Source organism: Rhinichthys klamathensis, unplaced genomic scaffold (genome assembly GCF_029890125.1).
Source record: "Rhinichthys klamathensis goyatoka isolate OS25496 unplaced genomic scaffold, OSU_Roscu_1.1 h1tg000191l_1, whole genome shotgun sequence".
Classification (NCBI taxonomy): Eukaryota; Metazoa; Chordata; class Actinopteri; order Cypriniformes; family Leuciscidae; genus Rhinichthys; species Rhinichthys klamathensis.
This window is the reverse complement of record NW_026606717.1, coordinates 8,171,710-8,197,689: the sequence shown is the minus strand read 5'-3', so window position 1 is coordinate 8,197,689 and position 25,980 is coordinate 8,171,710. Positions and strand designations below refer to the sequence as shown.

The window sequence follows — 25,980 nt, the reverse complement described above, 5'->3', positions numbered from 1 at the left end:
CACGTAGACTCTTACGTAAACGTCAAGAGCAGCTCTGTGATTGGCTTAGAAGAGTGTCAATCAAACCTCCTTCATCCAATAGTCTCGTTACTCGCTCTCAAACTATGGCGGCCATGTTGTATCCGCGGAGGATTGGAGGCTGCTCGGAACCGAGTCTCTCGTCAGTTAGGAGTACATGGTGAGGCTCTCGGGCTTGAACTCGTCTGGGTTTTACACCATCAGAGATCTACACTCCTCGCCATGAGCCGTCCGTCCTCGACGGGTGGTGCGGCTGGGGGACTCGGAGCTAGTAAAGCAGGAGGAAGTAAGCATGGAGGTTCTGGAGGAACAGCCGCAGCCACAGCCGCTGCAGGGGTCTCTGGCTCTGTCCCGGGCTCTGGTACTGTGCCCGCGGTCGCTGTAACCCTTCCAGCCGTTGCCCTACCGGGACAGTCAGCCGAACTGACAGCGTTGTTTGAATGCCCGGTGTGTTTCGACTATGTGCTGCCTCCGATATTGCAGTGCCAGGCTGGGCATCTGGTGTGTAACCAGTGTCGGCAAAAGCTCAGCTGTTGTCCAACCTGTCGCGGCCCTCTTACGCCGAGCATAAGGAACTTGGCAATGGAAAAAGTTGCATCTAACCTACCGTTTCCGTGTAAGGTAAGAACAACCCCCACGCACTGGTGAAATGCATTCACAACTTTCTTAAAAACCTATCCAGTTACCTGCCAGGTTGTTTCATTCAGTACTGTATGATGATGGTACACGGGCAGCCATGAGTTTAGGAAGTGTGCTCATATCCTGTAACTAAAGCTCAGATGCCACAGGTGTATTACACCAAGCCAAGAACATGCAGCGCATCTCCTTCATTCATATTTTCAGTCGCCTGAAGTGTGTATTTTGTCTGTTAAAATACTTTATCTATTCTTTATTATAGCTTAATATTCAGTTGTTCCTATAATGGATATCGTATCACTAAAATTCTAAATTATATTTTGAGCATCCCTACCAAACCCGACGTATCAACATTGTCTCAACCACATATGGTCTCAACCAGTGGCGTGTGTTTGGGGGCGGGGTTATCTTTTTGTTAAACTAATGACAAGCAGGGAGGCGGGGAGTGTTTCGGAAACCTGTGTGAGAACATTCATTGTTATTTTTTTGTGTTTTCGTTTGGTGACGCTAGGGGCGCAGAAATTACACTTAAGCTTTAAAATTTAAGATGGGGGACATATAGGCTGTGCCCTCATTCACTATTCCCTATACATTAGTCCACTAATATAGTTCATTTGAGAGAGTGAATGAAAACTAGTGAGTGAATTCGGACACTGAGTGTGCCAGAAAGGCTGCCACTTTTGCATTGCTTGCTGTTTAATAATCATTTGAAACTTTGCAAACTGGCAGCTCCAGTTGTAATGAAAAGATTTATCTTGAACTCAGTCATGGAAACTGTGTGAACCTTAGTTAAACAATTTAATAATCAGTTAAAAATAAACTTATACTTGTACGATATTACGCTGGGGCCACATTGAACCAGCGGTTTGGAAAATGGAAGGATGGATGGATGATTCTCGAAGCGTCATCTTCTGGTCTGACTTGGAAATCTATTTGGCGCACGACTCTCACAGACAGTGCATTATTCTCTAGTCGTTGAGTGTATATCAGTTGCACACTCGTTATTGTGGTGCATTGTGGGATTGAATGAGTGCACTCAATGTCCACTATGGTTTCACAGGCCCCCCATCATACTCGTCTGTACTGCAAGTAAAGACACTTAATGTCTATAACGATAAAGAGTCGTTTACAAGCTGTTTGCGCAATAAAGAGCTGCATGCCTCACCGCATACGATTAAAAACATTTTCAGGTTTTCCGCCTCATCCAGTGCTTTTTTTTCGTCTTATAAAGTTTACTGTTATTATTTCGGGGTGAGAAAGCGCTGCATACAATTCAGTGCTTGACTGAAGTGTCCAAATTAACCAAAATGAATCAAAAACATTTTCAAACTTTTTTGCAAACCTAGCAGTCCCACCAAGATTTCCTGAATTTCCTTTCTTTTTCTTTTTGCAGATTTTGTCATCAAATGACTGACTAATAACTGATTTTGTGGTGTAATTTCCAGAATTCAGTGGAAAATTTTCGTTTTTATAATTCAGATTCCATCACATTTACTATATTTCGATGTACAGTAGTCATACAGCCCAGAAAAATAACAATCATTTAATCTTTCATAAGATTATGGCAAATTAAGGAGAATCGCAAAAAAAGCAACATTTTGTTGATTTTTGAAAAACTGGAGCACCTGAATCGGATCAAACGGGTGATTTATTTGCGATTCCGTATCTAGTTCTGATTCTAAACCGCTGATGGAAAGCACACAATCACAGTACGTGATTATTTATATTATTAATAAATAATTATTTATGATTACATTTTAAGGGAGAATTAGAATTTACATTATCAGACAAGGATCAGTCATATTTCACTGGGGTAATTACCGGAGTAAGTGCTTTGTTTACACATAAGAAGTCTTATTAAAACCTTGCTTGACGTGGTTTTGCTTGTTATTTGATGATCAAACTGCACCAGAAAGATCTGAATTCACACTGAATTATTTCTAGCTCTTGATACAGCATATTAAACTCCAAGATCAGTTCACATCACATTTTTTTCCCCGTACCACTGCAGCATTGCAGCATTGCAGCAGTGTGTTGTAGCTTTTTGGGCAGTTTGAGCTTAAAGTTTTCTGTTGACTGGCCTGAAACTCCTTGATTACATCATCAGTACATTAAAGTTGTAGTCTCTATGTTATCACTGGTTGAAAGTTGATCACTACTCTTGTTCCCTGGGGTAATGTTTCCTCCTTACAGTGGCTATAATCAGGACATGGCGACTGGTACTTGATGTAGTGCAGTCTTTAGAGTCTGTGATACAAGCCATCAGTAAAGGAAAGTAAGCCTCAACATTTGTGGTGAAAGTAAAGCTTGCTCCACTGTTGTTTCAGCAAAGGGCTTTGTCAGTTGTTCAAACCTCTTTTTTTTGTGGAGGGATGTTGTGAAAACACTCGTTCTGGCATTTTTATTGCAAATTATTCATTTTATTATCGATTTCTCTCTTTGGCCCTTGGAATAAATAATAAATATTCTTATCGCAGTTTGTGGTCAATAAATTGTATATTTGGACTGTGGAGGTCATTGAGACCTGAAAGTTATGTAGTATATTATTTTCCATAGTACTTTTTTTTTATTTCAAGTGGTCAAGAAAAAATGTTTCTCATGAATTTGCCTCTTTAAGATGCTTTTGGAGGTATGACTAACTATATGGCTGGCTTCTGCGGAAGACAAACGAAGATATTTTGAGGAGTTTGGTTACCAAACGCTTGATTTTTATGAACAAAAAACACTAAAGAATTTCTCAAAGAAGCTTCCTTTGTGTTCTACATAGGCTTATAAAAATCATACAGGTTTAGAACGGCATGAGGGTGAGTAAATGATGACAGAATATTCGATTTTTGGGTATAACTAATACGATTCAAAAACTGTAAAGTCAAAATAAGGTACTACAAGCTAATTAATAAGGTACTGTTTTATATATTAATGCATGCTATTCTAAATGAAAACAAATAAAAATTGGTCATTTTAATAAGCGGGGCTGCTTTGTATACAGGGGTTACCGCCGGGGTAACCATTATATTTCTGCTGTTCCATAAGCGCCACATATGGCAATTCAATTTCTTTTTAATTCAGCCCAAAGCAAATATTGACTAGACTAGTTGGTGTTACTGTTTTTACAAGGTGTTCGGCCATACACTGATGATGACATTACTTGGCCACCACGGCACTGCCCCCACTGTCATATAGCTTTTTTTTATAGAAATAAAAACCATGTAGTTCAAGTCAAGTCATCCTCATTTATATAGCGCTTTTAACAATGTAGATTGTTTCAAAGCAGCTTTACAGAGATAAAAATATCATTTAAGGTAACAGAGATTAGTTTGGTTTTATAGCAGTTCTTGAATAATGTTATTTTCCAGCTAAAGTTAGTTTTGATTGATTCACTTCCGTCGAAATGATCATTTGTTATTAACTTAGGGGCCGCTAAGACGACACCGCTCTCTCTAAACAGACTTTAAACGCGAACCTGTGATAAACGCTGATGGCGTTCACATGAGCATTAAGAATTGATTCTATAGTTATGTTCAATTGGACAACAGATGCTACATTTATAAACTGAAAGTGTCTGCTGGGGTCCATAGCACAGTGCAGCATGAGTCAGATTTCACTTATCATGTGATGAGACTAAGGAGAGGACGATGGCGCCATGGTGGAGGATTTGGCGCGTGTAACATCCTGAGCATAATTGACAAATAAATAAATGTAGAATGTGCAGTCAATACGGCCGCTGTTTATTTTATTTTGTGTTTTGCTTTGCTTTCTTTTTTTTAGCCAATGAATCTCACCATTGCATACAACACTTGAGACTCTGGCTTCTTTGACACTTACTAAGAAATAAGTAGGAGAGACAAAATTGTGTCAAGTTCAACAGTACTATAAGCTTTAACACAACTAATACCTTAACTTGCTTCGTTTGAGCTTCCGCAAGAACCAATGAGGTTCATTCTCGTGTTACGCATCACGTTTGAGCTTCTGCAAGAACCAATGAGGTTCATTCTCGTGTTACGCATCACGTTTGAGCTTCTGCAAGAACCAATGAGGTTCATTCTCGTGTTACGCATCACGTTTGAGCTTCTGCAAGAACCAATGAGGTTCATTCTCGTGTTACGCATCACGTTTGAGCTTCCGCAAGAACCAATGAGGTTCATTCTCGTTACGCATCACGTTTGAGCTTCCGCAAGAACCAATGAGGTTCATTCTCGTGTTACGCATCACGTTTGAGCTTCCGCAAGAACCAATGAGGTTCATTCTCGTGTTCCGCATCACGTTTGAGCTTCCGCAAGAACCAATGAGGTTCATTCTCGTTACGCATCACGTTTGAGCTTCCGCAAGAACCAATGAGGTTCATTCTCGTTACGCATCACGTTTGAGCTTCCGCAAGAACCAATGAGGTTCATTCTCGTTACGCATCACGTTTGAGCTTCCGCAAGAACCAATGAGGTTCATTCTCGTTACGCATCACGTTTGTGCTTCCGCAAGAACCAATGAGGTTCATTCTCGTGTTACGCATCACGTTTGAGCTTCCGCAAGAACCAATGAGGTTCATTCTCGTGTTCCGCATCACGTTTGAGCTTCCGCAAGAACCGATGAGGTTCATTCTCGTGTTACGCATCACGTTTGAGCTTCGCAAGAACCAATGAGGTTCATTCTCGTGTTACGCATCACGTTTGAGCTTCTGTAAGAACCAATGAGGTTCATTCTTGTTACGCATCACGTTTGAGCTTCTGTAAGAACCAATGAGGTTCATTCTTGTTACGCATCACGTTTGAGCTTCTGTAAGAACCAATGAGGTTCATTCTTGTTACGCATCACGTTTGAGCTTCCGCAAGAACCAATGAGGTTCATTCTCGTGTTACGCATCACGTTTGAGCTTCCGCAAGAACCAATGAGGTTCATTCTCGTGTTACGCATCACGTTTGAGCTTCTGCAAGAACCAATGAGGTTCATTCTCGTGTTACGCATCACGTTTGAGCTTCCGCAAGAACCAATGAGGTTCATTCTCGTGTTACGCATCACGTTGAGCTTCCGCAAGAACCAATGAGGTTCATTCTCGTGTTCCGCATCACGTTTGTGCTTCCGCAAGAACCGATGAGGTTCATTCTTGTTACGCATCACGTTTGAGCTTCTGCAAGAACCAATGAGGTTCATTCTTGTTACGCATCACGTTTGAGCTTCTGCAAGAACCGATGAGGTTCATTCTCGTTACGCATCACGTTTGAGCTTCTGCAAGAACCAATGAGGTTCATTCTCGTTACGCATCACGTTTGAGCTTCTGCAAGAACCAATGAGGTTCATTCTCGTGTTACGCATCACGTTTGAGCTTCAGCAGGAACCAATGAGGTTTATTCTCGTGTTACGCATCACGTTTGAGCTTCAGCAAGAGCGAGTCAAGCAGGTTCGGTTTAGATTCTTTATAGACTTGAAGCGACAAACTGGTAGTTGCGTTGCTGTCGATGGCGTGACTGAAATCTCTCAGATTTCATTTAAAATATCTTAATTTGTGTTCCGAAGATGAATGAAAGTCTTACAGGTTTGGAACAACATGAGGGTGAGTAATTAATAACTACCCCTTTCATTGTATATGTGCAGGTCTTAAAAAAGGTCTTAAACGCCTTAAATTTGATTTCAAAAACCCTGCAGATACCCTTTTCCACATTCCTAAAAATGATTTATCCGGTTTATAAGAAACATACGCTTTGGGAGAAGTGGAAAAGGAAACGGAAGGCTTGGATCTCAGTCGTAGTGTCTGTCTCGTCAGATGTCCTAGTAGCAGCACACCTCATGTAGGATGTCCGTTTGGAGCTCGGCCCAGAGAGTCTGGCAGGAAGAGAGCAGTTCCTCAGAGATGTCACTGAGATGAGATGCTTTCCTCACACGCCAGGCTCTGTGTCCGGCTGGCATGTACGCAGCCAGATTAGACATGGATACACTTAGTCCCCTCAGGCTTGGGCATTTATTTTGCCATGTGAATCTATTTTCAGCCTGTTCTGCGGGTTTGTTAAGACACAACAAGCTGATGTCACTATGAATAGTGGCGGGTGCAAAGCAAATTAGAGGTTTGTGCTGATCCTCATCAAACCCTGTTTAAATAGGAGAGCACCACAGTGTGGCGAACACTGGTGACACCGGGCCACTGCGCATGCGTCTCAATGATTGCAGCACTGAGTGAAATACTCGTCCAAGCATCTGTGTATGTACACGACACAAAAGGCTCTGCTGCCCTTGAAAATCAGTTGGTGCATGGTTTTGATTTCTTATATTCTTCTTTACAAGATTTATTCTCACATAATTCTTAGCAAAAATCTTCATCATTACCATATAGTTTACCCTAGAGAATGTAGACAACATCAGGCAGTCTGACGTTTAGTCATTTTGATATGTTTGGTATTGTTCTATAAGTGTCCACTTCGAGTAAAAATCAATTGGCTGTTGTCGGCATAGATATGCATACGTAGGAGCCACACTACATCGCCTCAGACACGTCTGCGCTCCTGTCATCTCGCAGCGGTCAGCGTATCGTCGCTCACAGTAAAAATCAATGTCGCCACAACATGCAGCTTCTGGATGTGAAACCGTCGGGATTTAAATTCCGGAAGAAATGGGATAACCTTTCATAGGTGAGAATGTGTTGGTTTGTGTTTTTGTAACTCAAATTCTGTTTTTACTGTGTTACTTTTACTGTGTTAACGTTTTAATGTCTTGTTGTATTGTGTTAGTTTATTTCATATATCGCTATTCATACATGCGTCTACCTACGGTTGCAGACGTTCAGTCAACTGGCTCTCGAACGTTTACGGACCGCTCCAATATGGCGGACAGCTTGCGCTTAGTGGCCCATTGAAACGGCCCCTATAATGAGGCATCTGTGTGTGTGTGTATGTATGGTTGTCAGTCCATTGAAATGTCTGTTTTCTTGGTTTTAAATGTAAATAAAATCTATAAATAACTGGGAATTATTCATATAAAACTTCCAAAAATGTAAATGTAGTAAATATTAAAATATTGTCAAATATTTCTTGAGAAAGTCTTTATATATATATATATATATATATCACATATAATATATATAAACTAATTTTGTTTTTGCTTTTAAATTTAAATAAACTTTTTTTTTTATTTAAATAAAATTAAAGACATAGTAGCAAATTATGTCTTTATATAAAATACTGTTTAGCATGTTTATAAAACCTTTACAAAAGTTGAACCATATATATTAGTACACACACACACACATTCAATTTTAATATTGTTATCCCCTTCCTGAAAAAGAGCAATCTGGATAATACTGATCTCTATCTATATTATTTACACACAGATATAGATATTTTGTGATATTTGTTTTAGTACTATAGTAAAAAAAAAAAAAAACATATATCGTTTTTGTGGCACATGTTTTGGATGCATAACTCTTTCTTCTTTTCTCTCAAATATAGGCACACAAACCCAAGCATGCCACTGATCATAAAACATATAGACAAATATTTCACATGCATTATTATACAAAATGCAAACACACGCACACACACGCACAGAGATCTCCAGGCACTCAGTGTCAATTACGTAAAGAAATGGAAGGATTAATGAGAAATGTGCAGATTTCACACATGAGCTGTGGTGAGAGGTGGATCAAAAGACCGTTTTAGCGCACCGCGTTTCCTCCCCCTACTGTAAGAGCTGCGGCCCCTTCATCATATCACTGGAGGAATGAATGTGAGCAGCCCGTAATTAATTTCACAGATGAGTTGCTCACGGGGTAAGTCGCTCGCCCCTCTGCAGCTGCATGTGTGTGTTTGCAGGGATGTTGAGAAGGGACACGGTCAGCATATCGACATGTGAACTTCAGAGGGCAAAGAACGACAGAAATGAAAGTCTGGAGGCCGAACGCAGAAAGGATGACCGAAGTGAAGCGTTAAGGTTAACGCAGAGTGCTTTTAATGGCTCTTTATACTTCAAGAATACGTGTGGTCGATAAAGTACAATTGTTGTTTATCGACATTTCCCGCACCATAATCCCTCCTGTTTCTGCACAGGAAGTTCACACTAGCAGAGATTCTAATAGTGAGCACTTTTTTTTTTTTAAATGTCTTTTTGCCACTGTAGAGAGACTAACAAACCCCCCACCTCAAGTCACATTCCCAGTGAAATGCTCTGAGACAGCAAATGCAGTGAGTTTGCTTCCTCCTCCTCCTCTAAGAAAATCAATAATATCATAAAGGCGATCAGCACATCCTTGAGTTGCGCTGAGGTCTGACAGATCAGACCGCAACCTCAGGAAGTAGTTACTAATTACTATGTCTGATTTCGAAGCAATTGATGGCACAATTTTGGAAGAAACAGTACAGCACCTTAAAACATCAACCTGCGCCCTTGACACACTTCCCACATCTTTTTTTCAAAAGTGTGTTTAACTGTTTAGAAGCAGATCTCCTAGAAGTGGTAAACGCCTCGCTTCTCTCTGGGACTTTTCCAAAGTCCCTTAAAACTGCAGTTGTTAAAAAGAAAAAGAAAAAGACCAATCTGGATAACACTGATCTCTAGCTAACTTGCAATATTTTTACTGAACAATGACCATTTGGCAACTCCGTACTATAGTGGAATTGCACTGATTTGCAATTTATTTTTATTTTATTATTTGGAATTGCTGTTTTTTGAGGGTGGGGGTATATGCATTTATTCATTTTTTGGAAGTGCCATGATATAATATATGCATAAATAACAGAATAATATTACACAATTATACAGCACAGCGATATTTTCTGGAAAGAGCAGAAAGAATGCACAGTTAGCCGTTTTAGCTCTATTTAAAGAATGCATGGTAATGAGCAAACTAATACTAATTCTCACTGCTGCTTCTTGCTGATTCAGTGGATATTTTCTCCGCACTGTCACTTGTCATATCGCATGCAGATATATATAAACACCTCTCAGCACCACTGAAGTGCACACATTGTCTGGACCATTATATCCATTAGTCATATTACATAGCCACAACTGAAATCATAAAAAATCATAAAAATGAGTATGGATTATTCAGTGGTTTCTTTGGTTGCGGTCACATTAAGCTATGAGCATGTGAAATTACTTTGGACCCTGCAGCTCTTCAGTTTGTGTGAAAGGATGACATTAACCCCCTAGTTTCGCAAGAAAAGGCTCAAGTCTAGTTCCAGGCTAAAATGCATGTTTGAGCTATTGTAAATGAACGCAACTTGCACTGAAATATTTCAGAAATATATTTTTCTCGAGATGCACACCAGTAATGTTTTTTTTCTAGTGCACGTTTATAAAAAGCTACTTAAACGTCCTAATTAAACTAAGGCCTAATGCTGGCTCAATCTAAGCCCCGTCTGTGAAACCAGGCCTAAGTGTTAAACAGTTTTGTTATTTTACTCAAGTACACAAATCAAATACTTGAGTAAAACTACAGATACCCTAATCAAATATTACTCAATTAAAAGTATTAAGTACTACTTTTCCATTTTACATGAATAAAAGACAAAAAGCACTTGATATTTAATGTACTTGTGTATAAATATATACTGGCCAGCACTTGTCATACTAGTGATTAGTAGGGGGTGTGTGATATTAAAACGTGACGATATTTGAGGTGAAAAGCTGTCTTGAGATATCAGCATGACTGTAGAGTTTGCAGCAAAACCTTTCACAGTGCTTGCGTTATTTGCACCACAGGTTTTAGAGTGAAGCAAGCACAACACTATTTACATGAGTGCAGGTTACGAGTTTCTTCCGTCTCAAAGCAGCTCCGTTCACAGTAAATGCTGCTCCACAAGAACTCAGTCTCCGCATGTGCTTTTTGTTTAGGTTTCCAATAATGTGCCTTTGGAAATGCACAAAATCTGACGCGCTTTGTGTTTCACAGTGAAGTGTTGCGCTGTTATCATTTATATGCATGGAGCGTGTCTCAGCAGCTTTGTTGAATGTGTGTGTAGTATTACGTTCTACTTTCGCAATGTTGTCGTTGACCTACACTTACATCATGTGATGTGACCTACCAATGTCAGTGGCGTCGCTTCACTGGCATTCATAAATCCTCTCCTGTGGCCTCATGGGATAGTAAAGTGTCTACTTTTTGCTTACTCTTTTATCAGTATTGTAAATTCGGACATGCTTTTTTTTGTCACATACTGTTTTTTGCCCTACTATACAGTAGGGAAGTATGCAATTGCAGGTGCAGTCTCTCTCTGCATATCCTGAGTTTGGATTGCTTATAACATTCATCTGGGAACGCAACGCGTGCGTCATTTCACCAGATTTTTAACATAAATCATTTATAAACCTAAGCCTTGAACACAGGAGAAAACAAACAAAGTTTCTAAACATGCGAACTGTAGTTCGTCACGATTTTGAAGTTTAACCCCTCGCTCGAGTTTGCATGTATTGATATCCACGTGTTCTTGTCCAAGAAATTGCAGTGGCTGTAGCATTTCTATCGTAAACGAGTGGCCAAATATTAAAGATTAAGTGGACATTTGAATTAAGTGTTTGGCCAATATTAAACAAGGATTTGATCTGCTGTAAAGTGAAACAACACCAGGCCGTTGACATTTGTTATAATACATAATGTATAGGAGTTGATTGTTTATATTATGTATGTTACATTTTGTATTTTTAACCGTGTTGTTCAAACTATACAATTACTTGCTTTTGCTACTATTTTAACTAATTATTATTGTCTCATTGTTATTATATAGCCTATGTATTTTAAGTAATTTTAAAGGCTATTGTTGTTAACTTAAGTCTATTTTTATTACCACAAAAATGATTCGATTATCAGCCCCATGACGCATGTGTGTGGTGTTAACGCGACAGCAGACATTGTTGCATGAACAGGCGTTGGAGATTAATATTTTGTAAATAAAGTGGTAAATTATGTTTTTTGCGCAAATAAAGCACTCTCGTCGCTTCATAAAACTGAAGTTAAACGACTGGAGTCACTCACGCGTATTACATTTATGATGTCTTTACTTACTTTTCTAGGGCTTGAAAGTTGCTGTCAATGGAGGGACAGAAAGCTCTCGGAGTTCATTCAAAATATCTTAATTTGTGTGCCGAAGATGAATGAAAGTCTTGCGGATTTGGTAATTAATGACAGAATTTTCATTTTTGGGTGAATTAGGCCTATCCCTTTAAAGGAGAAAGGGATAGGCCTAATTAAGAAACTCCGGCGCAAAATGAACCTTTGGTCTAATAAAACATTGTTACATAGTCAACCGTTCTCTGAGATTTGTTTTCATGATAATCGAATGTAAAGAGTTTTATCTCTAAAAACTGTTTAGCGTATAACGCTAGTAATGGGGGCATATAATAAGTAAAAAGAAATCGCTAGTTAATACCACTAACAAGGCTCAAAATAGCCCCACACGAACACAGTGACATAATGAGGGTCCCTACATGCAAAACGAAGCGTTGAGAACTTTGTAAGTGTACAGACCGTTTAATAAGAAGATAAAGATAAAGACAGTCCACTTCGTGTATACAGACAGGAGCCATCTTTGGAAAACAGTCTCGACTAATCAAACCACGAACGCCATTCATACAGTTCAGCTCACTTAGCACGTCGTTCGTGGTTTGACTAGTCGAGACTGTTTTCCAAAGATGGCTCCTGTCTGTATACACGAAGTGGACTGTCTTCATAAAATATCTTCTTATTAAACGGTCTGTACACTTACAAAGTTCTCAATGCTTCGTTTTGCATGTAGGGACCCTCATTATGTCACTGTGTTCGTGTGGGGCTATTTTGAATCTTGTTAGTGGTATTAACTAGCGATTTCTTTTTACTTATTATATGCCCCCATTACTAGCGTTATACGCTAAACAGTTTTTAGAGATAAAAGTCTTTACATTCGATTATCATGAAAACAAATCTCAGAGAACGGTTGACTAGGTACCAATGTTTTATTAGACCAAAGGTTCATTTTGCGCCGGAGTTCTCCTTTAAGTCGTACAGTAACAAAGTAAAGATAGTTTAGAAAGTTTTTATAAAAACACCTTTTCAATGTTATTGCTGTTAATATCAGTATATTTTCATCTGCAGCCCACACTCAATTTCTAAGCTTTACTGTCAAATATTTCTATGGAACAAAATATGACTGAATTATAGGCTAAAATCATCCCTTTTTTTGGTTTCGGTCTTCCCAAACCAGCCATGTTAGTCTTGTGAGACCTTATACAGTAGCTAGCGTATGTTCTAGTAGCGTTTTTTGTTATGTGGTTGCTGTTTCTGGCATTTACCTCCTCCACTTTATTAGGAAGAACAAAGTAATAGCACATTCCCGTTAGCACAGTAGTTACATTTCTGTGCAGCTCTTTATTATATGAACGGAATTGCTTTTCATCACGCGCTGAGCAATATTATCCTCGGCTCCATCTTCAAATTGGATTATCTGATGCAGTGGAATGCAGTGCACCCACGCTCCTTCTTCCTCCCGCTCTCTCTCTGTACAATGTGTGGACGCCCATATGGAAAACAGTATTGACCTTTGGTGCCATGTCAGCAGCATTTTGTATCTGCCCCGTGGGCACACTGATGCGTCACTCCTCACTTCTTCTGCACATTAATGATGGACGCAGCGATCCTTGACCACATTCTGCTCGGCCTGTTTAATGATGCGACATCTGGCTCGCGTACGATTCTGCCCCGAAGCGCGCAACCTTCCAGTGGCTCTCTAGCGATCATGGCTCACTGGCCACAAGGAAAATTTCCCATCGTGGAATCCAGACAGGGTAATGGAATACAACGATCCACACAAAAAGCAATGAATCATTTAAAAGTTACTAGGTTAATTGAGCTCTTTGTGACAACTTTTAAAGGAAACCTTTGTGAAAAAAGAAGCATGGTTTTAAAAAGAATACTTATTACGGAAATAAGAATATACTTAAGTTTTCGGACACCTAATTGCATGTCATTTACAAATAAATGAAATTGCATTGTTTAAATTTATGATAAATACAAGTTGAACTTAAGTGTGTGGTTTTTTTTTTTTACTCGAGTGTGGTTTAGTAAATTTTTTGTATATGTCATTTCATAATTACTTCTATTGTCTGTTGAAATACGGTTAAAGTGTACTGCCGAATGTAAAAGTATTTATGGTAAACAAAAATATACTTGTGTAATTTCTATTGAAACTTTTATGTCATAAATTTGTATTTACACATTTGTAATGACAGTTGCAATTTTGTTAATTAAGAATATATTGACTTTAAATGTAGTGCTAAATAACACACTACAGTTAAAATAATAATCTAGTTCTTAATGTGCTTTAGTATGATAGTCACATCAAAATAAGTGTACTTTAAATTATGACAAAAGGTTATTAAAACAACATTAATAATGTAATTAATTAATAATGTCATCTCATGTTGTTCCAAACCCCCCCTCCATCCAATGAAAAGTCAACAGGGAGGTCGGGAACCTTTGTTATTTGGGACTTAATTGACTTTCACTCTGTGGGAAAAATGAATGAAACATTTTTTCATAATAGCAGAATTCAGTCAGTCATATGGTTTTGAAACAATATGAGGGTGCGTAAAAAATAGCAGAATTTTTATTTTTGGGTGAACCCTTTAAGTCAAACATTGTGATTGGATTTTTTGCCATTTGGAAATGGTTTCAACAATGGTTTATAATTTGAAAAAAAGCTTCTAAACTGTAGAGTTAAATATGCATTTGGACGGTTTGCTGAATTTTGAGTTTAACCTTCGTACCTCATCGCTTAAGCTTTGTTTAATGTCCATTATAGCGCAGTCAATGTGCTCTTAAGCCAGCCATAATCAATCCCTTACTGGGTGACCTTTCCTCATCCCATTAAAGCACTTACCTTAAATCCATGGGTGAGTTAAATAAGCTAAGTGAGGGCCCACCAATCCTCTTTGTAAATATATAGCTTAATATCTTCCCTCCCCAGATCAGTTCCTCTGTGAATATGGTTAAAGGAAGTCAGGCGAGATTAATGGGATGGCTCAATTGTCTCTGTTTCAATCATCTTCTCTTTGTAGCCCTTCTTCTACAGCCCGTCTCTGTCCCCATCCAGCTGCTTCCTTAGTAACTTGGCCATTCACTTAACGGAGCCTTTTAATCAGGGGCCATTTGGAGCAGCGAGAGCTCTATGAGAGACTGGCAGCTTGGACTATTGTGCCTGAACTGAATGATTCCCTGGAGGCTAAACTGGAGGGGACACCGCGGTTTGTCATACAATGGGGCTCAAATTTAATGAAAGTGCAATTTAACCTTGTTCTACCCAATTAGGATTTGAGGAATAGAAGATATTGATGGTTGGACATGCCACTAGACCGATTTTCAAACCAGTGATTTGTAGGTTTCCTGTCATGGCATGTAATATGTGGTCAGGCTGAGGTGGAATGTTGTACGATTTATTAAGTTTTTTTTTAAAGAAATTAATTCTAATCAATGCTAGAAAATATTATTAATAAGGACCAAATCAATCAATTTAAAATGATTTCTGAAGGATCATGTGACAGGCTCTTTCACTTGCCCCTTCAAAAAATGCGCCAATGTCAAGCCCTATATACGCATGGTGATGACAAAACATTATGGCCAGTCACAGGCGTGTCGTTATTAATGTCTAGATAGATTAGATGGTAAGTAAACAATCAGTTCTCGTAATCAACGTGTTGAGAAATGAGCAGGAATAAAGATCTTAAGGAACTTTGACTAGAGCCTAATTGTTATGGCAAGTCGACTGGGTCAGAATCTCTCTGAAACGTCAAGGCTTGTGGGTCGCTCCCGGTCAGCAGTGGTGAGACTTTACCAATAGTGGTCTGAGGAGGGACAAACCACAAACTGACGACAGGGTGTCGGGCGCCCAAGGCTCATCGATGCATGAGGGCAACGAAGGCTATCCAGTCAATAGAAGATCTACTGTGGCACAATTTTAATGATGGTTATGGGAAGAATGTGTCACAACACACAGTTCATTGCACTCTGCTGCATATGGGGCTTCGTAGCCACAGACCAATCAAAATGCATTTGATGACCCCTGTCCACCATTGAAAGGGCACGTGAGCATTGGAACTGGACCTTGAGGCAGTGGAAAATGAGTCGCCTTGTCCGATGAGTCCTGTTTTCTTTTACACCACACGGACGACCGTTTACGTGTGCGCCGTTTACCTGTGGAAGGGATGGCACCCGAATGTACTGTGGGGCTACGACAAGCCGGCTGAGGGAGTGTGATGCACTGGTCAATATTTTGCTGGGAAACCGTGAGTCCTACCATTCATGTGGATGTAAATTTGACGTGTTACCTACCTAAACATTGTTGCAGACCAGGTACACCCCTTCAGGACAATGGTTTTCACTGGTGGAAGTGGCCTCTTTCAGCAGGATAAAGCACCTGTCACACTGCACACATTGTTCAGGAATGGTTGATTCACATGACTCGTATGATGAAGAGTTCAAGCTGTTGCCCCTCTCCAAATTCACCAGATCTCAATCCAATTGAGCATCTGTAGGATGTGCTTGGACAAACAAGTTTGATCAACGGCGGCTCCACCTCGAAACCTAAAGGACTTGAAGGATCTGCTTCTAACGTATTGGTGCCAGAGACCACAGGACACCTTCAAGGGTCTTATAGAGTCCATGCCTCGGGAGGTCGGCGCTGTCTTGCATATTAGGCATTTGATCATAATCTTTTGGCTAATTACAACATCAATTACATTTGATGATATTTTGATGATGGCTGTGATTTGTGTTTAGTAAAATGTTGTTGTTACACCATGGCTGTGTCAAAAATCACCCCCTATAGCCTTAAATAGGGCACTATTTGAGGGAACAGCTATTTGTAGTGGTGTCCGAAACCTTAGTGGACGTTATCGAGTTCACTCATTCAATCCCACAATGCACCGCAATATTGAGTGTACAACCGATGTACCCTCAACGGCTCGAGAATACCCATAATGCACTGTCTGTGAGTTGCGGCAAATTAATTCCAGTGTCTCATCAGAACATCACTGTACACAACCCTGTGACTGAATCATCCATTTTCCAAACCAATGGTCCAATGTGGCTACAGTGTAAATCCTACAGTAAATATAAAGTATAAATTATTTTTTAATTGATTCAATTGTTTAATTAAGGGTTATACATGCTAGTTTCCATGACCGAGCTCAAGATAAATATTTTCATCTTACTACTGGAGCTGCCAGTTTGCTAAGTTTCAAATAATTATTAAACAGCAAGAACAAACTATACAAAAGCTTCAGCCCTTCTGGCTCCCTTCTTTCACTCCCTCACGTGGACTATATTATTGGAATAATGTATGATTTCGAACACAGCCCATGTGTACATGTAGGCAGTTTTACATGGCCTTTAGTTCTGCTGTGGATGAATGTTTTATTGCGCTGAGATATCACATCAGTGGTTTATAATATAGCCAGGCATATATGCCATGCCAGGCGGCGTAGTGAAAAGTGTTGACACTAAATGATTTGTGGCAGAATATAAATTTGTATAATGCCAGACATGGAAGTATCCAAGTCATTTACTGCTGCTTCCAATCAGGGAGGGGAAGCCATTTCTCCTAATTCATTATCTCTCTCTCTCTCCCTTCCCTTCATAGTCTCTCCATCATTTACATTTCACACTCTGTCGACCCTAAAATTTCCACGTTCCTCAGCTCTTTACATTCTGCTCATGTCTGCGTTAATAAGAGCTGGTATTCTCTCTAGCGTTTGTGTGTGCGTGTGCAGGAAATGTAAATTGGAATGGTTTTGGAGTGTGCGCACACTGGCAGGCTGCCAATCTCATCCCGTCACTGTCTCGCTTGGCTTTTTGAGCATTTGGTGTTGGGGGGCTGCAGTTGATTGATTGACAGGTGGTCCTCTCTGTTGAGCTCTTCGGGGTACAGCTTTGACAGAAATTGGTGCCTGTTGTAAGGCGAGTGATTACTACTGCAGTCTAGCCTCTCCCTCAGTTTGGGTATGTTTGTAATATTATACATGTGCTTAAATGTATATTATAGCAGTTAGTTCTGGTCTACTAATTGGGATGAAGTACTAATATATATTGAAATGATAGTCTAATATAAAAATGTCATTGTTTCTATAATATAACCATTCGGCCCGGCGGTGGAAAATCGTCTTTTGTAGGGATGCACGATATAGGATTTTGGCCGATATTCGATATGCCGATATTTTCAGACTAATTTTGCCCGATACCGATATATTTGTGTGTTTTTTTTAAGTGCAAAAAAAGCTTATTAAAGCTTCTATTAAAGTTCTCAGTCAAGATCAGTGAGTGATTTCCTCTTTGTGTTTTGTTGTTTTATTAACATTAACGAGATCGTTCTCCCCAAAATTTAAATTGTCATCATTTACTCTCTCAAGTTTCTTTCTTCTGTTGAAATTATAAAAGTTATTTGGAAGAATGTGGCTAACCAAACAGTTGCTGTACTTCAGTGACTTCCATAGTATATTTAAGCACAAGAAAGAAATGAATACAGGTTTGGAACAACATTAGAGTGAGTAAATAATGACAGAATTTTTATTTCTGGGTGCAGTATCTCTTTAAGGACAAGCGGCAGCATATTATACTGTCTCTTTAAGAACTGCACGCGACGCGTCTAATATACACGCATCTGACAAGCAGATTTTCTCTGTTTGCTTTCACTTTAGACATAACCAACTTTGTTTATGTAAACCTTGTGTGTATTTGACAGTATCAGCCAATAAGACTCGAAAGATTAGTCCAGTATGCAGACTCTGTGATCAGGCTTTTAGTTCCTGTGAGCGTCGGGTGTAACGCGCTCAGAAAAGCGGATGTTAGAACAGCGCATCAGCACGTGAATGATATGTTTACCTAGCAAGACTTTGACGCACATGCAAATAATGAACTTTTGTGAATTGCGGTGTCCCGTGACCGTGAGTGTAACTCTACCTCTGCGTTTACATGTGATGTGATGTGAATGTACGTCGCGTTGTACAGTATGTTGAGATAAAGGCGCCAGAATTGAACTGATAGAATGCACGATACTATGATTTTTCTTCAAAAGCAGATCGTGGAGACATTTTAATCGTCCACGATCAAAAACCGTGAGACGCACACCCCTAGTTGGAAGTTTAAGTTGCTGGCGCTCATGCTTCGTTCGCGTCACGTGCGCATAGGAAACACGCCACCCTATCGGCAAGGCTCATCGGCAGAAATATTCATATCGGCCGATGCCGATGATGGTCATTTTAAGCTTTTATCGGCCGATACCGATGTTGTCCCGATATCATCGTGCATCCCTAGTCTTTTGTCATTTGTTTTGATTTCGAGTACTAATAGGTTGAACGTCAGATATTCTTAAGGCATCTTGGCTTTTTTGTCTCCAGTAAAATCTGAGTTTTGGCATCTGGAACTCTGTGACTCGAGTTATTTTAGACTTTTTCCACAACAAAAATCTGCATAATGATCTTACGAGTGGTAGCTGACTAAAATACCTGTAATTTTAACCCTTCCATTTAAAGCTGCAGTCCGTAGCTTTTCCTCTTTGTCGCCATCTCTCTGTTCGAAATCTGTAACTGCAGTGATTCGTGGAATTATCATCTTTACGTGGGTTGTAAATCGGCATGAAACAGCGCGGATGAACACAGTGCTTTGAGGCGAGTGCTGCTGTCAGTCACCGCGCTGTGTGGATACTGTCATACAGAATCACAGATTCACTTTTTGAAAGTTTGACCAACATAAGAATTTTCATAAGAAAATGTCTTCTGAACAAGTAAGTAAAATCCATTTTTGTTCTGACCAACTAAGGGGGGAAAAGCATTCGACATAAGCTTCGTTAGATTTAATCAACGAGATTTACAGCAACCGTGCAAATTATAGCCTACTTTGTTCTCAAATTGTTCATGTTAACAACATCACATCAGCATTGCGTGACTAATGTTAAATTTAATGTGTTTTATGGTTACCTGTGTAGTTCAGAATTCATATTCTCCATAATAGCAAAACGAGAAAGGCACAACAAAGGAAACTCCATAACTGCGTGAATTAAGAAAACGTACTGTTACACGATTGAACTATTGAAATGTCTTACTTGTTCAGCAGAAAAAAGCCGTCTCTTCTTCCGTTTCGAACCCCTTCAAAACACGGAGTTCACGCACTTTTCAAAAGCCCCGCCGATGTTTAAATCCTTGTGTTCGCATGAGACGGTTTCTTTCTCTTTCTCTAGCCACCTTAAATCCGAAGTACGAAGTCTTTTGGGTTTTATAACTGCTGAATCTCCAGTTGACACTGATGATTGTTGTTTGGATCTTTCTGGATGCCATAAGTTTAATTATGTAAAGTGCTGCGAGAAAAGCCTATACATCTAAACATCTCGTCACGCGCAGTATAGCCGGCTAGCCGAAACTCCTTCTTTATGTGTACGGGTATGACGTAATGACGCAAAGACATGCTCGAATTTCCCGCGGAAACCCACCAGTACCACTGGAATTAAAATCATTATTACAAGCTAACCGTTTTGAATCTAGCTATGGCAAGCAGATAGTTTTGACCACTGGCAGAATGGTTTTTTTAATATAATTATTTTGGATTATTTTTAACTTAAAAAAGTTACGGACAGCAGCTTTAAATTTTCCATTGCAAACGTCAATAACAGCCTTAACTTGTTAATGCTAGCAAATGATCATGGTATAAACTAGGGATAAGCATTTTTCAAAAATATTGCATTCAAATATTCGTGCTCATAAAAATCGAGTATTTGAATATTCATTTAATTAAATGACGTTTAACTAAAAAGACGTTTTTTTTTAATGATTTCTCATTGTGCTGATGATATAATAACTCGGATTCATTAATTCATTTGATCAAAAGTAATTCCGTTTTGTAAGATCATTTTCAAGTAATTCCAAACTTTGCGAGGCAGACGACAACATTGTGATCAAATACAAACAACTTATTAAAACGCTTCACAGCGCCACCCAGTGCATTTAGTTCTAACTGCGAGTTAGTGCTTGTGATTTATCATGGATTCAGTGCATTTACAGCCGAATATTCGTGCACACCCCTAGTATAAACGGGAAAATCTACGGCTAGCTGTGCATTAAATGATTTTAATGTAAAGGCAAAGAACCGCCCGTCGCTAAGCGGAGGGTTGTTGCCTCCGCGGAGTGCATTCAAGTCATATTTCCCTTACGTTTACAACCGTAAGATGTGCGCTGAAGAAAACGCATCTCAAACGCATTAAACAACACGCACATCTGACGGTGGTGAAAGCCATGCAGGTTTATGATTTGTTTGAAGTCCTTAATATAAAGACCATCTCATGTTTAAGATAACTTAAGCCCAATTTATACTTGCATTTATACCTGCGTCGTTATCTGTGTTTACGTGCAGTTACCCAGAGAGGGAGGGGTTTTAGCAGACCAATCACAGCGCTTGTGGTTTGTGTAGAATTGACACGTTGTTAAATTTTTGGAGAGGTGCGCGTCAGGCTACATCGTAGGCTATGCGTACTACACGCAGCCAACGACGTAGCTATGGCGCGAGTTCGACGCAGACGTATAAATTGGGCTTTAGGGTGTGTTCACACTTGTAGTTTCGGTTCTCTTGGTTCTTTTGGTCCGGAGCAAAAGGAGAAAATAATACATTTAGTCCTGGTTCACTTAGCGTTCACACTGTCATTTTTAAGACCGAACTTAAAGATACAAAAAAACAACAACCTTATTTTGTGACGGAACTAGCGTCCAGACCAATGCTGTGTTTTGGGATAAATGCGCTCATGGTATATGCGTACATATGATGGCATTTTGACCTGCTGAGAACTCGTAAAGAGTTTATAAAATGTGTAAAGGAGTCAAGCAGCGGCAGGAATCCCTTCGTCACAGACACACACACACACACACACATAAGATCTGCTGCAAGAAGACGGCGCTTCTGATGCCTGTACCGAACTGTGATGGTCACTGATCACGACTATGATGATGAGAAAAAAAAATAAAAAAATGTTTAGGGTGTTTTTGGTTTGTTTAGATGTTCGTTATGGTCTGTGTTGCGTCCATATTTCAGTCGAACCACACCAGAGTTTGTTTGTTTGGTGCACACCAGGGTTCGGATGGCAGCGTTCACACTTATTCAAATGAGCCACACTAACAGAGCAATCACACCAAACCAAGTGTGAACACACACCCTTAGATCATGCACTTATCCGGCAGAAGCTCACTCTTGTGTTATTTTTTCAGATGTGTTCACAACATCATAGTATATCGATATAAATAATATTGTCCCAACCTAGGGGGGGGGGGGGGGGGGGGGGGGGGGGGGGGGGACTCTGGGTTTTGTCCTCACAGAGAGAAGTTTTGCATGTGCAGTGTTTAAAATGAACTGAATGAACTGAAACATTCACACCCATAATGTTTATCAGTTAAGATTTAAATTACAGAGCATTAATCACAATATATTGATGTTTTGTTTTATGCTTCATTTTGTACTTTGGTTTTGTTTTATTTCTTTTTTGTGGTTTGGTCTCTAATGGTCTGCAGCATTCTTACCAAACAATCTTTTTTTATTGGCAGAAGAAAAAATAAACAAAGTGCCAGACCATGATGTGTCTGAAATGTCACTTAACTTGATAATAAATGCATCTTTTCTTGTAGAAAGCACGACACTAATTTAATTTCACTAGTGTGGTTCAGAAGGTGTTTAAAGTCCCACTGTGGTGAAAATCAGCTTTTAACGTTTACATGTCTGTGGTGTTTTTAATGTGCTTTAACGGGGTGGTATAATGCCCTTTTCACAAGATGTAAAATAAGTCTCTGATGTCTCCAGAGTGTGTATGTGAAGTTTTAGCTCAAAATACCACACAGATATTTTTATATAGCATGTTAAAGTTGTCACTTTTTGAGGATGAGCAAAAACCATAGACTGTAAAAAAATAGGCAAAAACGCACCGTTTTTGTGTCTGTCGCTTTAAATGCAAATGAGCTGCTGCTCGAAGAGCTTCAACAGCTTGTGTCCTTTTACCTCACAGAGGGGCTGTTTACACCTGGCCACTTCATGCGTTTTCTGTGATCGGATAGCTATCCGATCGTGAAAAGACCAGGTGTAAATGCCCTCTGAAACGCATTCGAGACGGATTTAAATCCGATCGCTCAAACCACTTCAGGAGGTGGTCTGGGCCGCATTCCAGATGAAACTGGACAAGTGTAAATGCATCTGGTTGTTGAAACCACATATGTAAATTTTACTCCTCCCAAAAATCCTAAAAAATAAACGTGTGAGAGCGTGTTATAGGCTATATGTCATGTTATAGTCAGATATGACGTCGCTACTGCAACACGCATTACCGCAGAGGAGCAGCTGAGCATCGATCTCTTCATCAAGCCAACGTGCAAACTATCGCAAATCAAAGTGAAAGTAAGTCGCAGACACTTAACACACTAATCACCTTCATTAAAAGTAAAGAAACGAAATGATCTTACCAGGGCTGTTGCCGCTCTCTCTTATTGCGGTCTTTGATTTTGAAATTAGCTGATGATCAATAAAATGCAGCGCTTATCTGTTGCTTTCGGTGACGTGCACTCCATTAAATCTGCTTATAGCGCGGGAATTGAAGATCGGATTTATATCCGTTTTGCAAAAACACATTTATGTGACCAGGTGTAAATGGAATCGTTTTGATAAATCAGATAGCTATCCGATCTGAGAAAACGCATGAAGTGGCCAGGTGTAAACAGCCCCACAGACATGCACTGAATATTTCAAAAACTTTTAGCCTTTATGTTCAAACCGGAGTCAGACAAAGATGGAGAGACTCAAGAAGAAGTGACAAATGTAGAATGCAACAGGACATTTCTGAATGGTTAGTTGATGAATTTATGTAGCTTTTGTGTAGTTATCTTCTAGTCATTGATTAGCATTTTCTGTCATGATAATCTTTAAATCGTGTTCTGGGGGCGGGGTTTATTCAAATTTTAGAGTTTGTGATGTCACTAACCCGGGAGGAATGTCGTGTAGTCCCTACCAGCCATTTGTTGTAGTCCTTACAGTAATTTCTTTAAAAGCAAATATCTTTGCTTTGAATTTTGAGCATTGTAACTTTGCAGATGTTGTTTATGCTCAAACAGCAACATTACACACTAACTACAGTTAGAAAAGTGAAATCATAATCAACCACCCCTTTAAGACAAACCATGTACAAATTCATAAGTCAACACCATTGCGGAGTATTTTCTCTTTTAAACTGCAGTGAACCAAAGACGGTGTCAAAAACGCGGTTTGAAATCGCTGGTGTTTCTGACGTCACAAACTCCCTTCAATCACGACAACAAGTGGATCTCTGAGCTGCTGTGAGTGAGTGGAGGCAGGGCTAATTTGCATATTCATAGAACCGTGTATACTAAATGAGGCAAGTTATATTCAAGCTATTTTATGGCATGAAGAATTTGTTTTTTCAAGGAAAAAACGTTTAAATATGTCATTTTGGTGATCAAAGATGAGTTTTAAGGGATACAATTATTGACTACAGGGGGACTTTAAGAGAGAGCTGGTTATTTAAGCTACTTTGAATAGATTAGCTGAACAGTTCCTGGAGTTACACATGACGTTGCCTTACTGTGAAAACGCATTACTGGCTCCTGCGAAATAAAAAGACTTATGTTATTGTACTGAACCAGTATCAATACGATCTGTCTCTGTCCCAGCTCAGCGAACATTAAATTTAAACTGCAATCACGGGTCAATCTGTCATGCCCCATAAATCCATGAGCAGCATCGCTTAATTGAATTGCCTGGTTTTGAGAACCCAAGGCAAGTTTAGTGCTTTCTGTATCCTTTATCTCTCATCATGGGGTCCAAATGAAAACACTAGTTTTTTTTAGCTGGAGATGTACACCTTGTCCAACTCATCCTCCTGTGTGTGTGTGAGCGCGCGCTCATTACGACTGTATGGTGTGACAGCGTATAACGTGTGTCAGCATTAAATGTCAACAAAAATCTGATCCTGCTGTCTGCTACGTTATATCCTCACTCCATAGGATGAAAAATGTCAGAAAAATCTGACACCACTAAGCAAACATTTGTATTCTATTTCTCAAAATGATAAACACAATATATTTATACCTTATCTTCCAGGGTGTTGAATTGTGAAAACTCATTTCCCAATTTTTTACCTTTGTGTTATGCAGCGCACATACAGTTAATAGTTTAAAACACACTAGCAAATCTTAAAATGAATATTCATTTTTCACACTGTACATTTATAATGGTGTGATGCCTGAATTGACTTGTAGTAGGGGTGTAACAATATATCGTGTCACAATATATCGCAATACAAAAATGCAACAATATATATATCGTGGATACTGACAATATGTATCGTGGATGGTTCACCCAAAATGAAAATTACTGTGTAAGTTTTAGTGTCAGTACTACATTAAACTGCTATATCTAATGTTGAATATTATGTATAATAATGCAATGGGGGAATATTTGTGGGTCCTGATAATGCCAAATGTCTGATGTTACCAGTAAAAAGTGGCCGACATTATTTTAAATATACAGTGCTGGTCAGAATTATTTGCCCCCTTGGGAAATATGATCAAAGATTGCTGTAAAAAATAAATCTGCGTTGTTTATCCTTTTGATATATATATATTTTTTAAAGCAAAAAAACTTACCTTTTATTGAAGTAAGACAATTGAAAGTGGGGGGGGGGAGGGGAAATCACAGTATGAAATAAATGTTTTTCTCCAAAACACATTGGGAACAATTATTTGTTACAGACGCAGAATTATATGTTATTAAATACTTTTTGCAACCTCCTTTTTCCAAGGTAACCGCTCTGAGTCTTCTCCTGTAATTCTCCACTCATTTTCTATAGGGTTCAGGTCAGGGACTGGGATGGCCATTGCAGATGCTTGGTTTTGTGCTCAGTGACCCATTTTTGTTTTTGGATCACTGTCCTGTTGGAAGATCCAAACATGGCCCATCATAAGATTTCTAGCAGAGGTTGTTAGGTTTTGATTTTTTTTTTATCTGTTGGTATTTGATCGAATCCATGATGCCATGTATCTGAACAAGATATTCAGGACCTCTGGCAGAAAATTAGGCCCACAGCATTAAAGATACAGCAGAGTATTTCATTTTACACATGGGGTACTTGTATCCCTGTATGACCCAAACCCATCTTATCTTGAGATCTGGATCTGGAGAGATTCTGTAAGGAGGAATGTTCTCTGGTCTCATGTCAGGTGTTCTCCAAACTAATCAGGCATTATAGGAGAAGACTCAGAGTTGTTATTATCTAAGTATTTAATAAAAGGGGGCAAATAATTGTTCCCAACGCGTTTTGGAGAAAAACATTTATTTCATAATGT

The 25,980-nt window shown here is 39.3% G+C and overlaps 1 protein-coding gene across 1 annotated transcript in view; it reads left to right on the top strand.

Moving 5' to 3' along the window:
* The first annotated feature begins 58 nt into the window (after positions 1-58).
* Positions 59-25,980, top strand: part of siah2l (seven in absentia homolog 2 (Drosophila)-like) — a 34,672-nt gene continuing 8,750 nt past the window's right edge. The window contains exon 1 of the mRNA XM_056262285.1: positions 59-639. Within this exon, the coding sequence (XP_056118260.1) occupies positions 241-639 (399 nt within the window). The 5' untranslated portion in view covers positions 59-240. The remainder of the gene's footprint in view (positions 640-25,980) is intronic.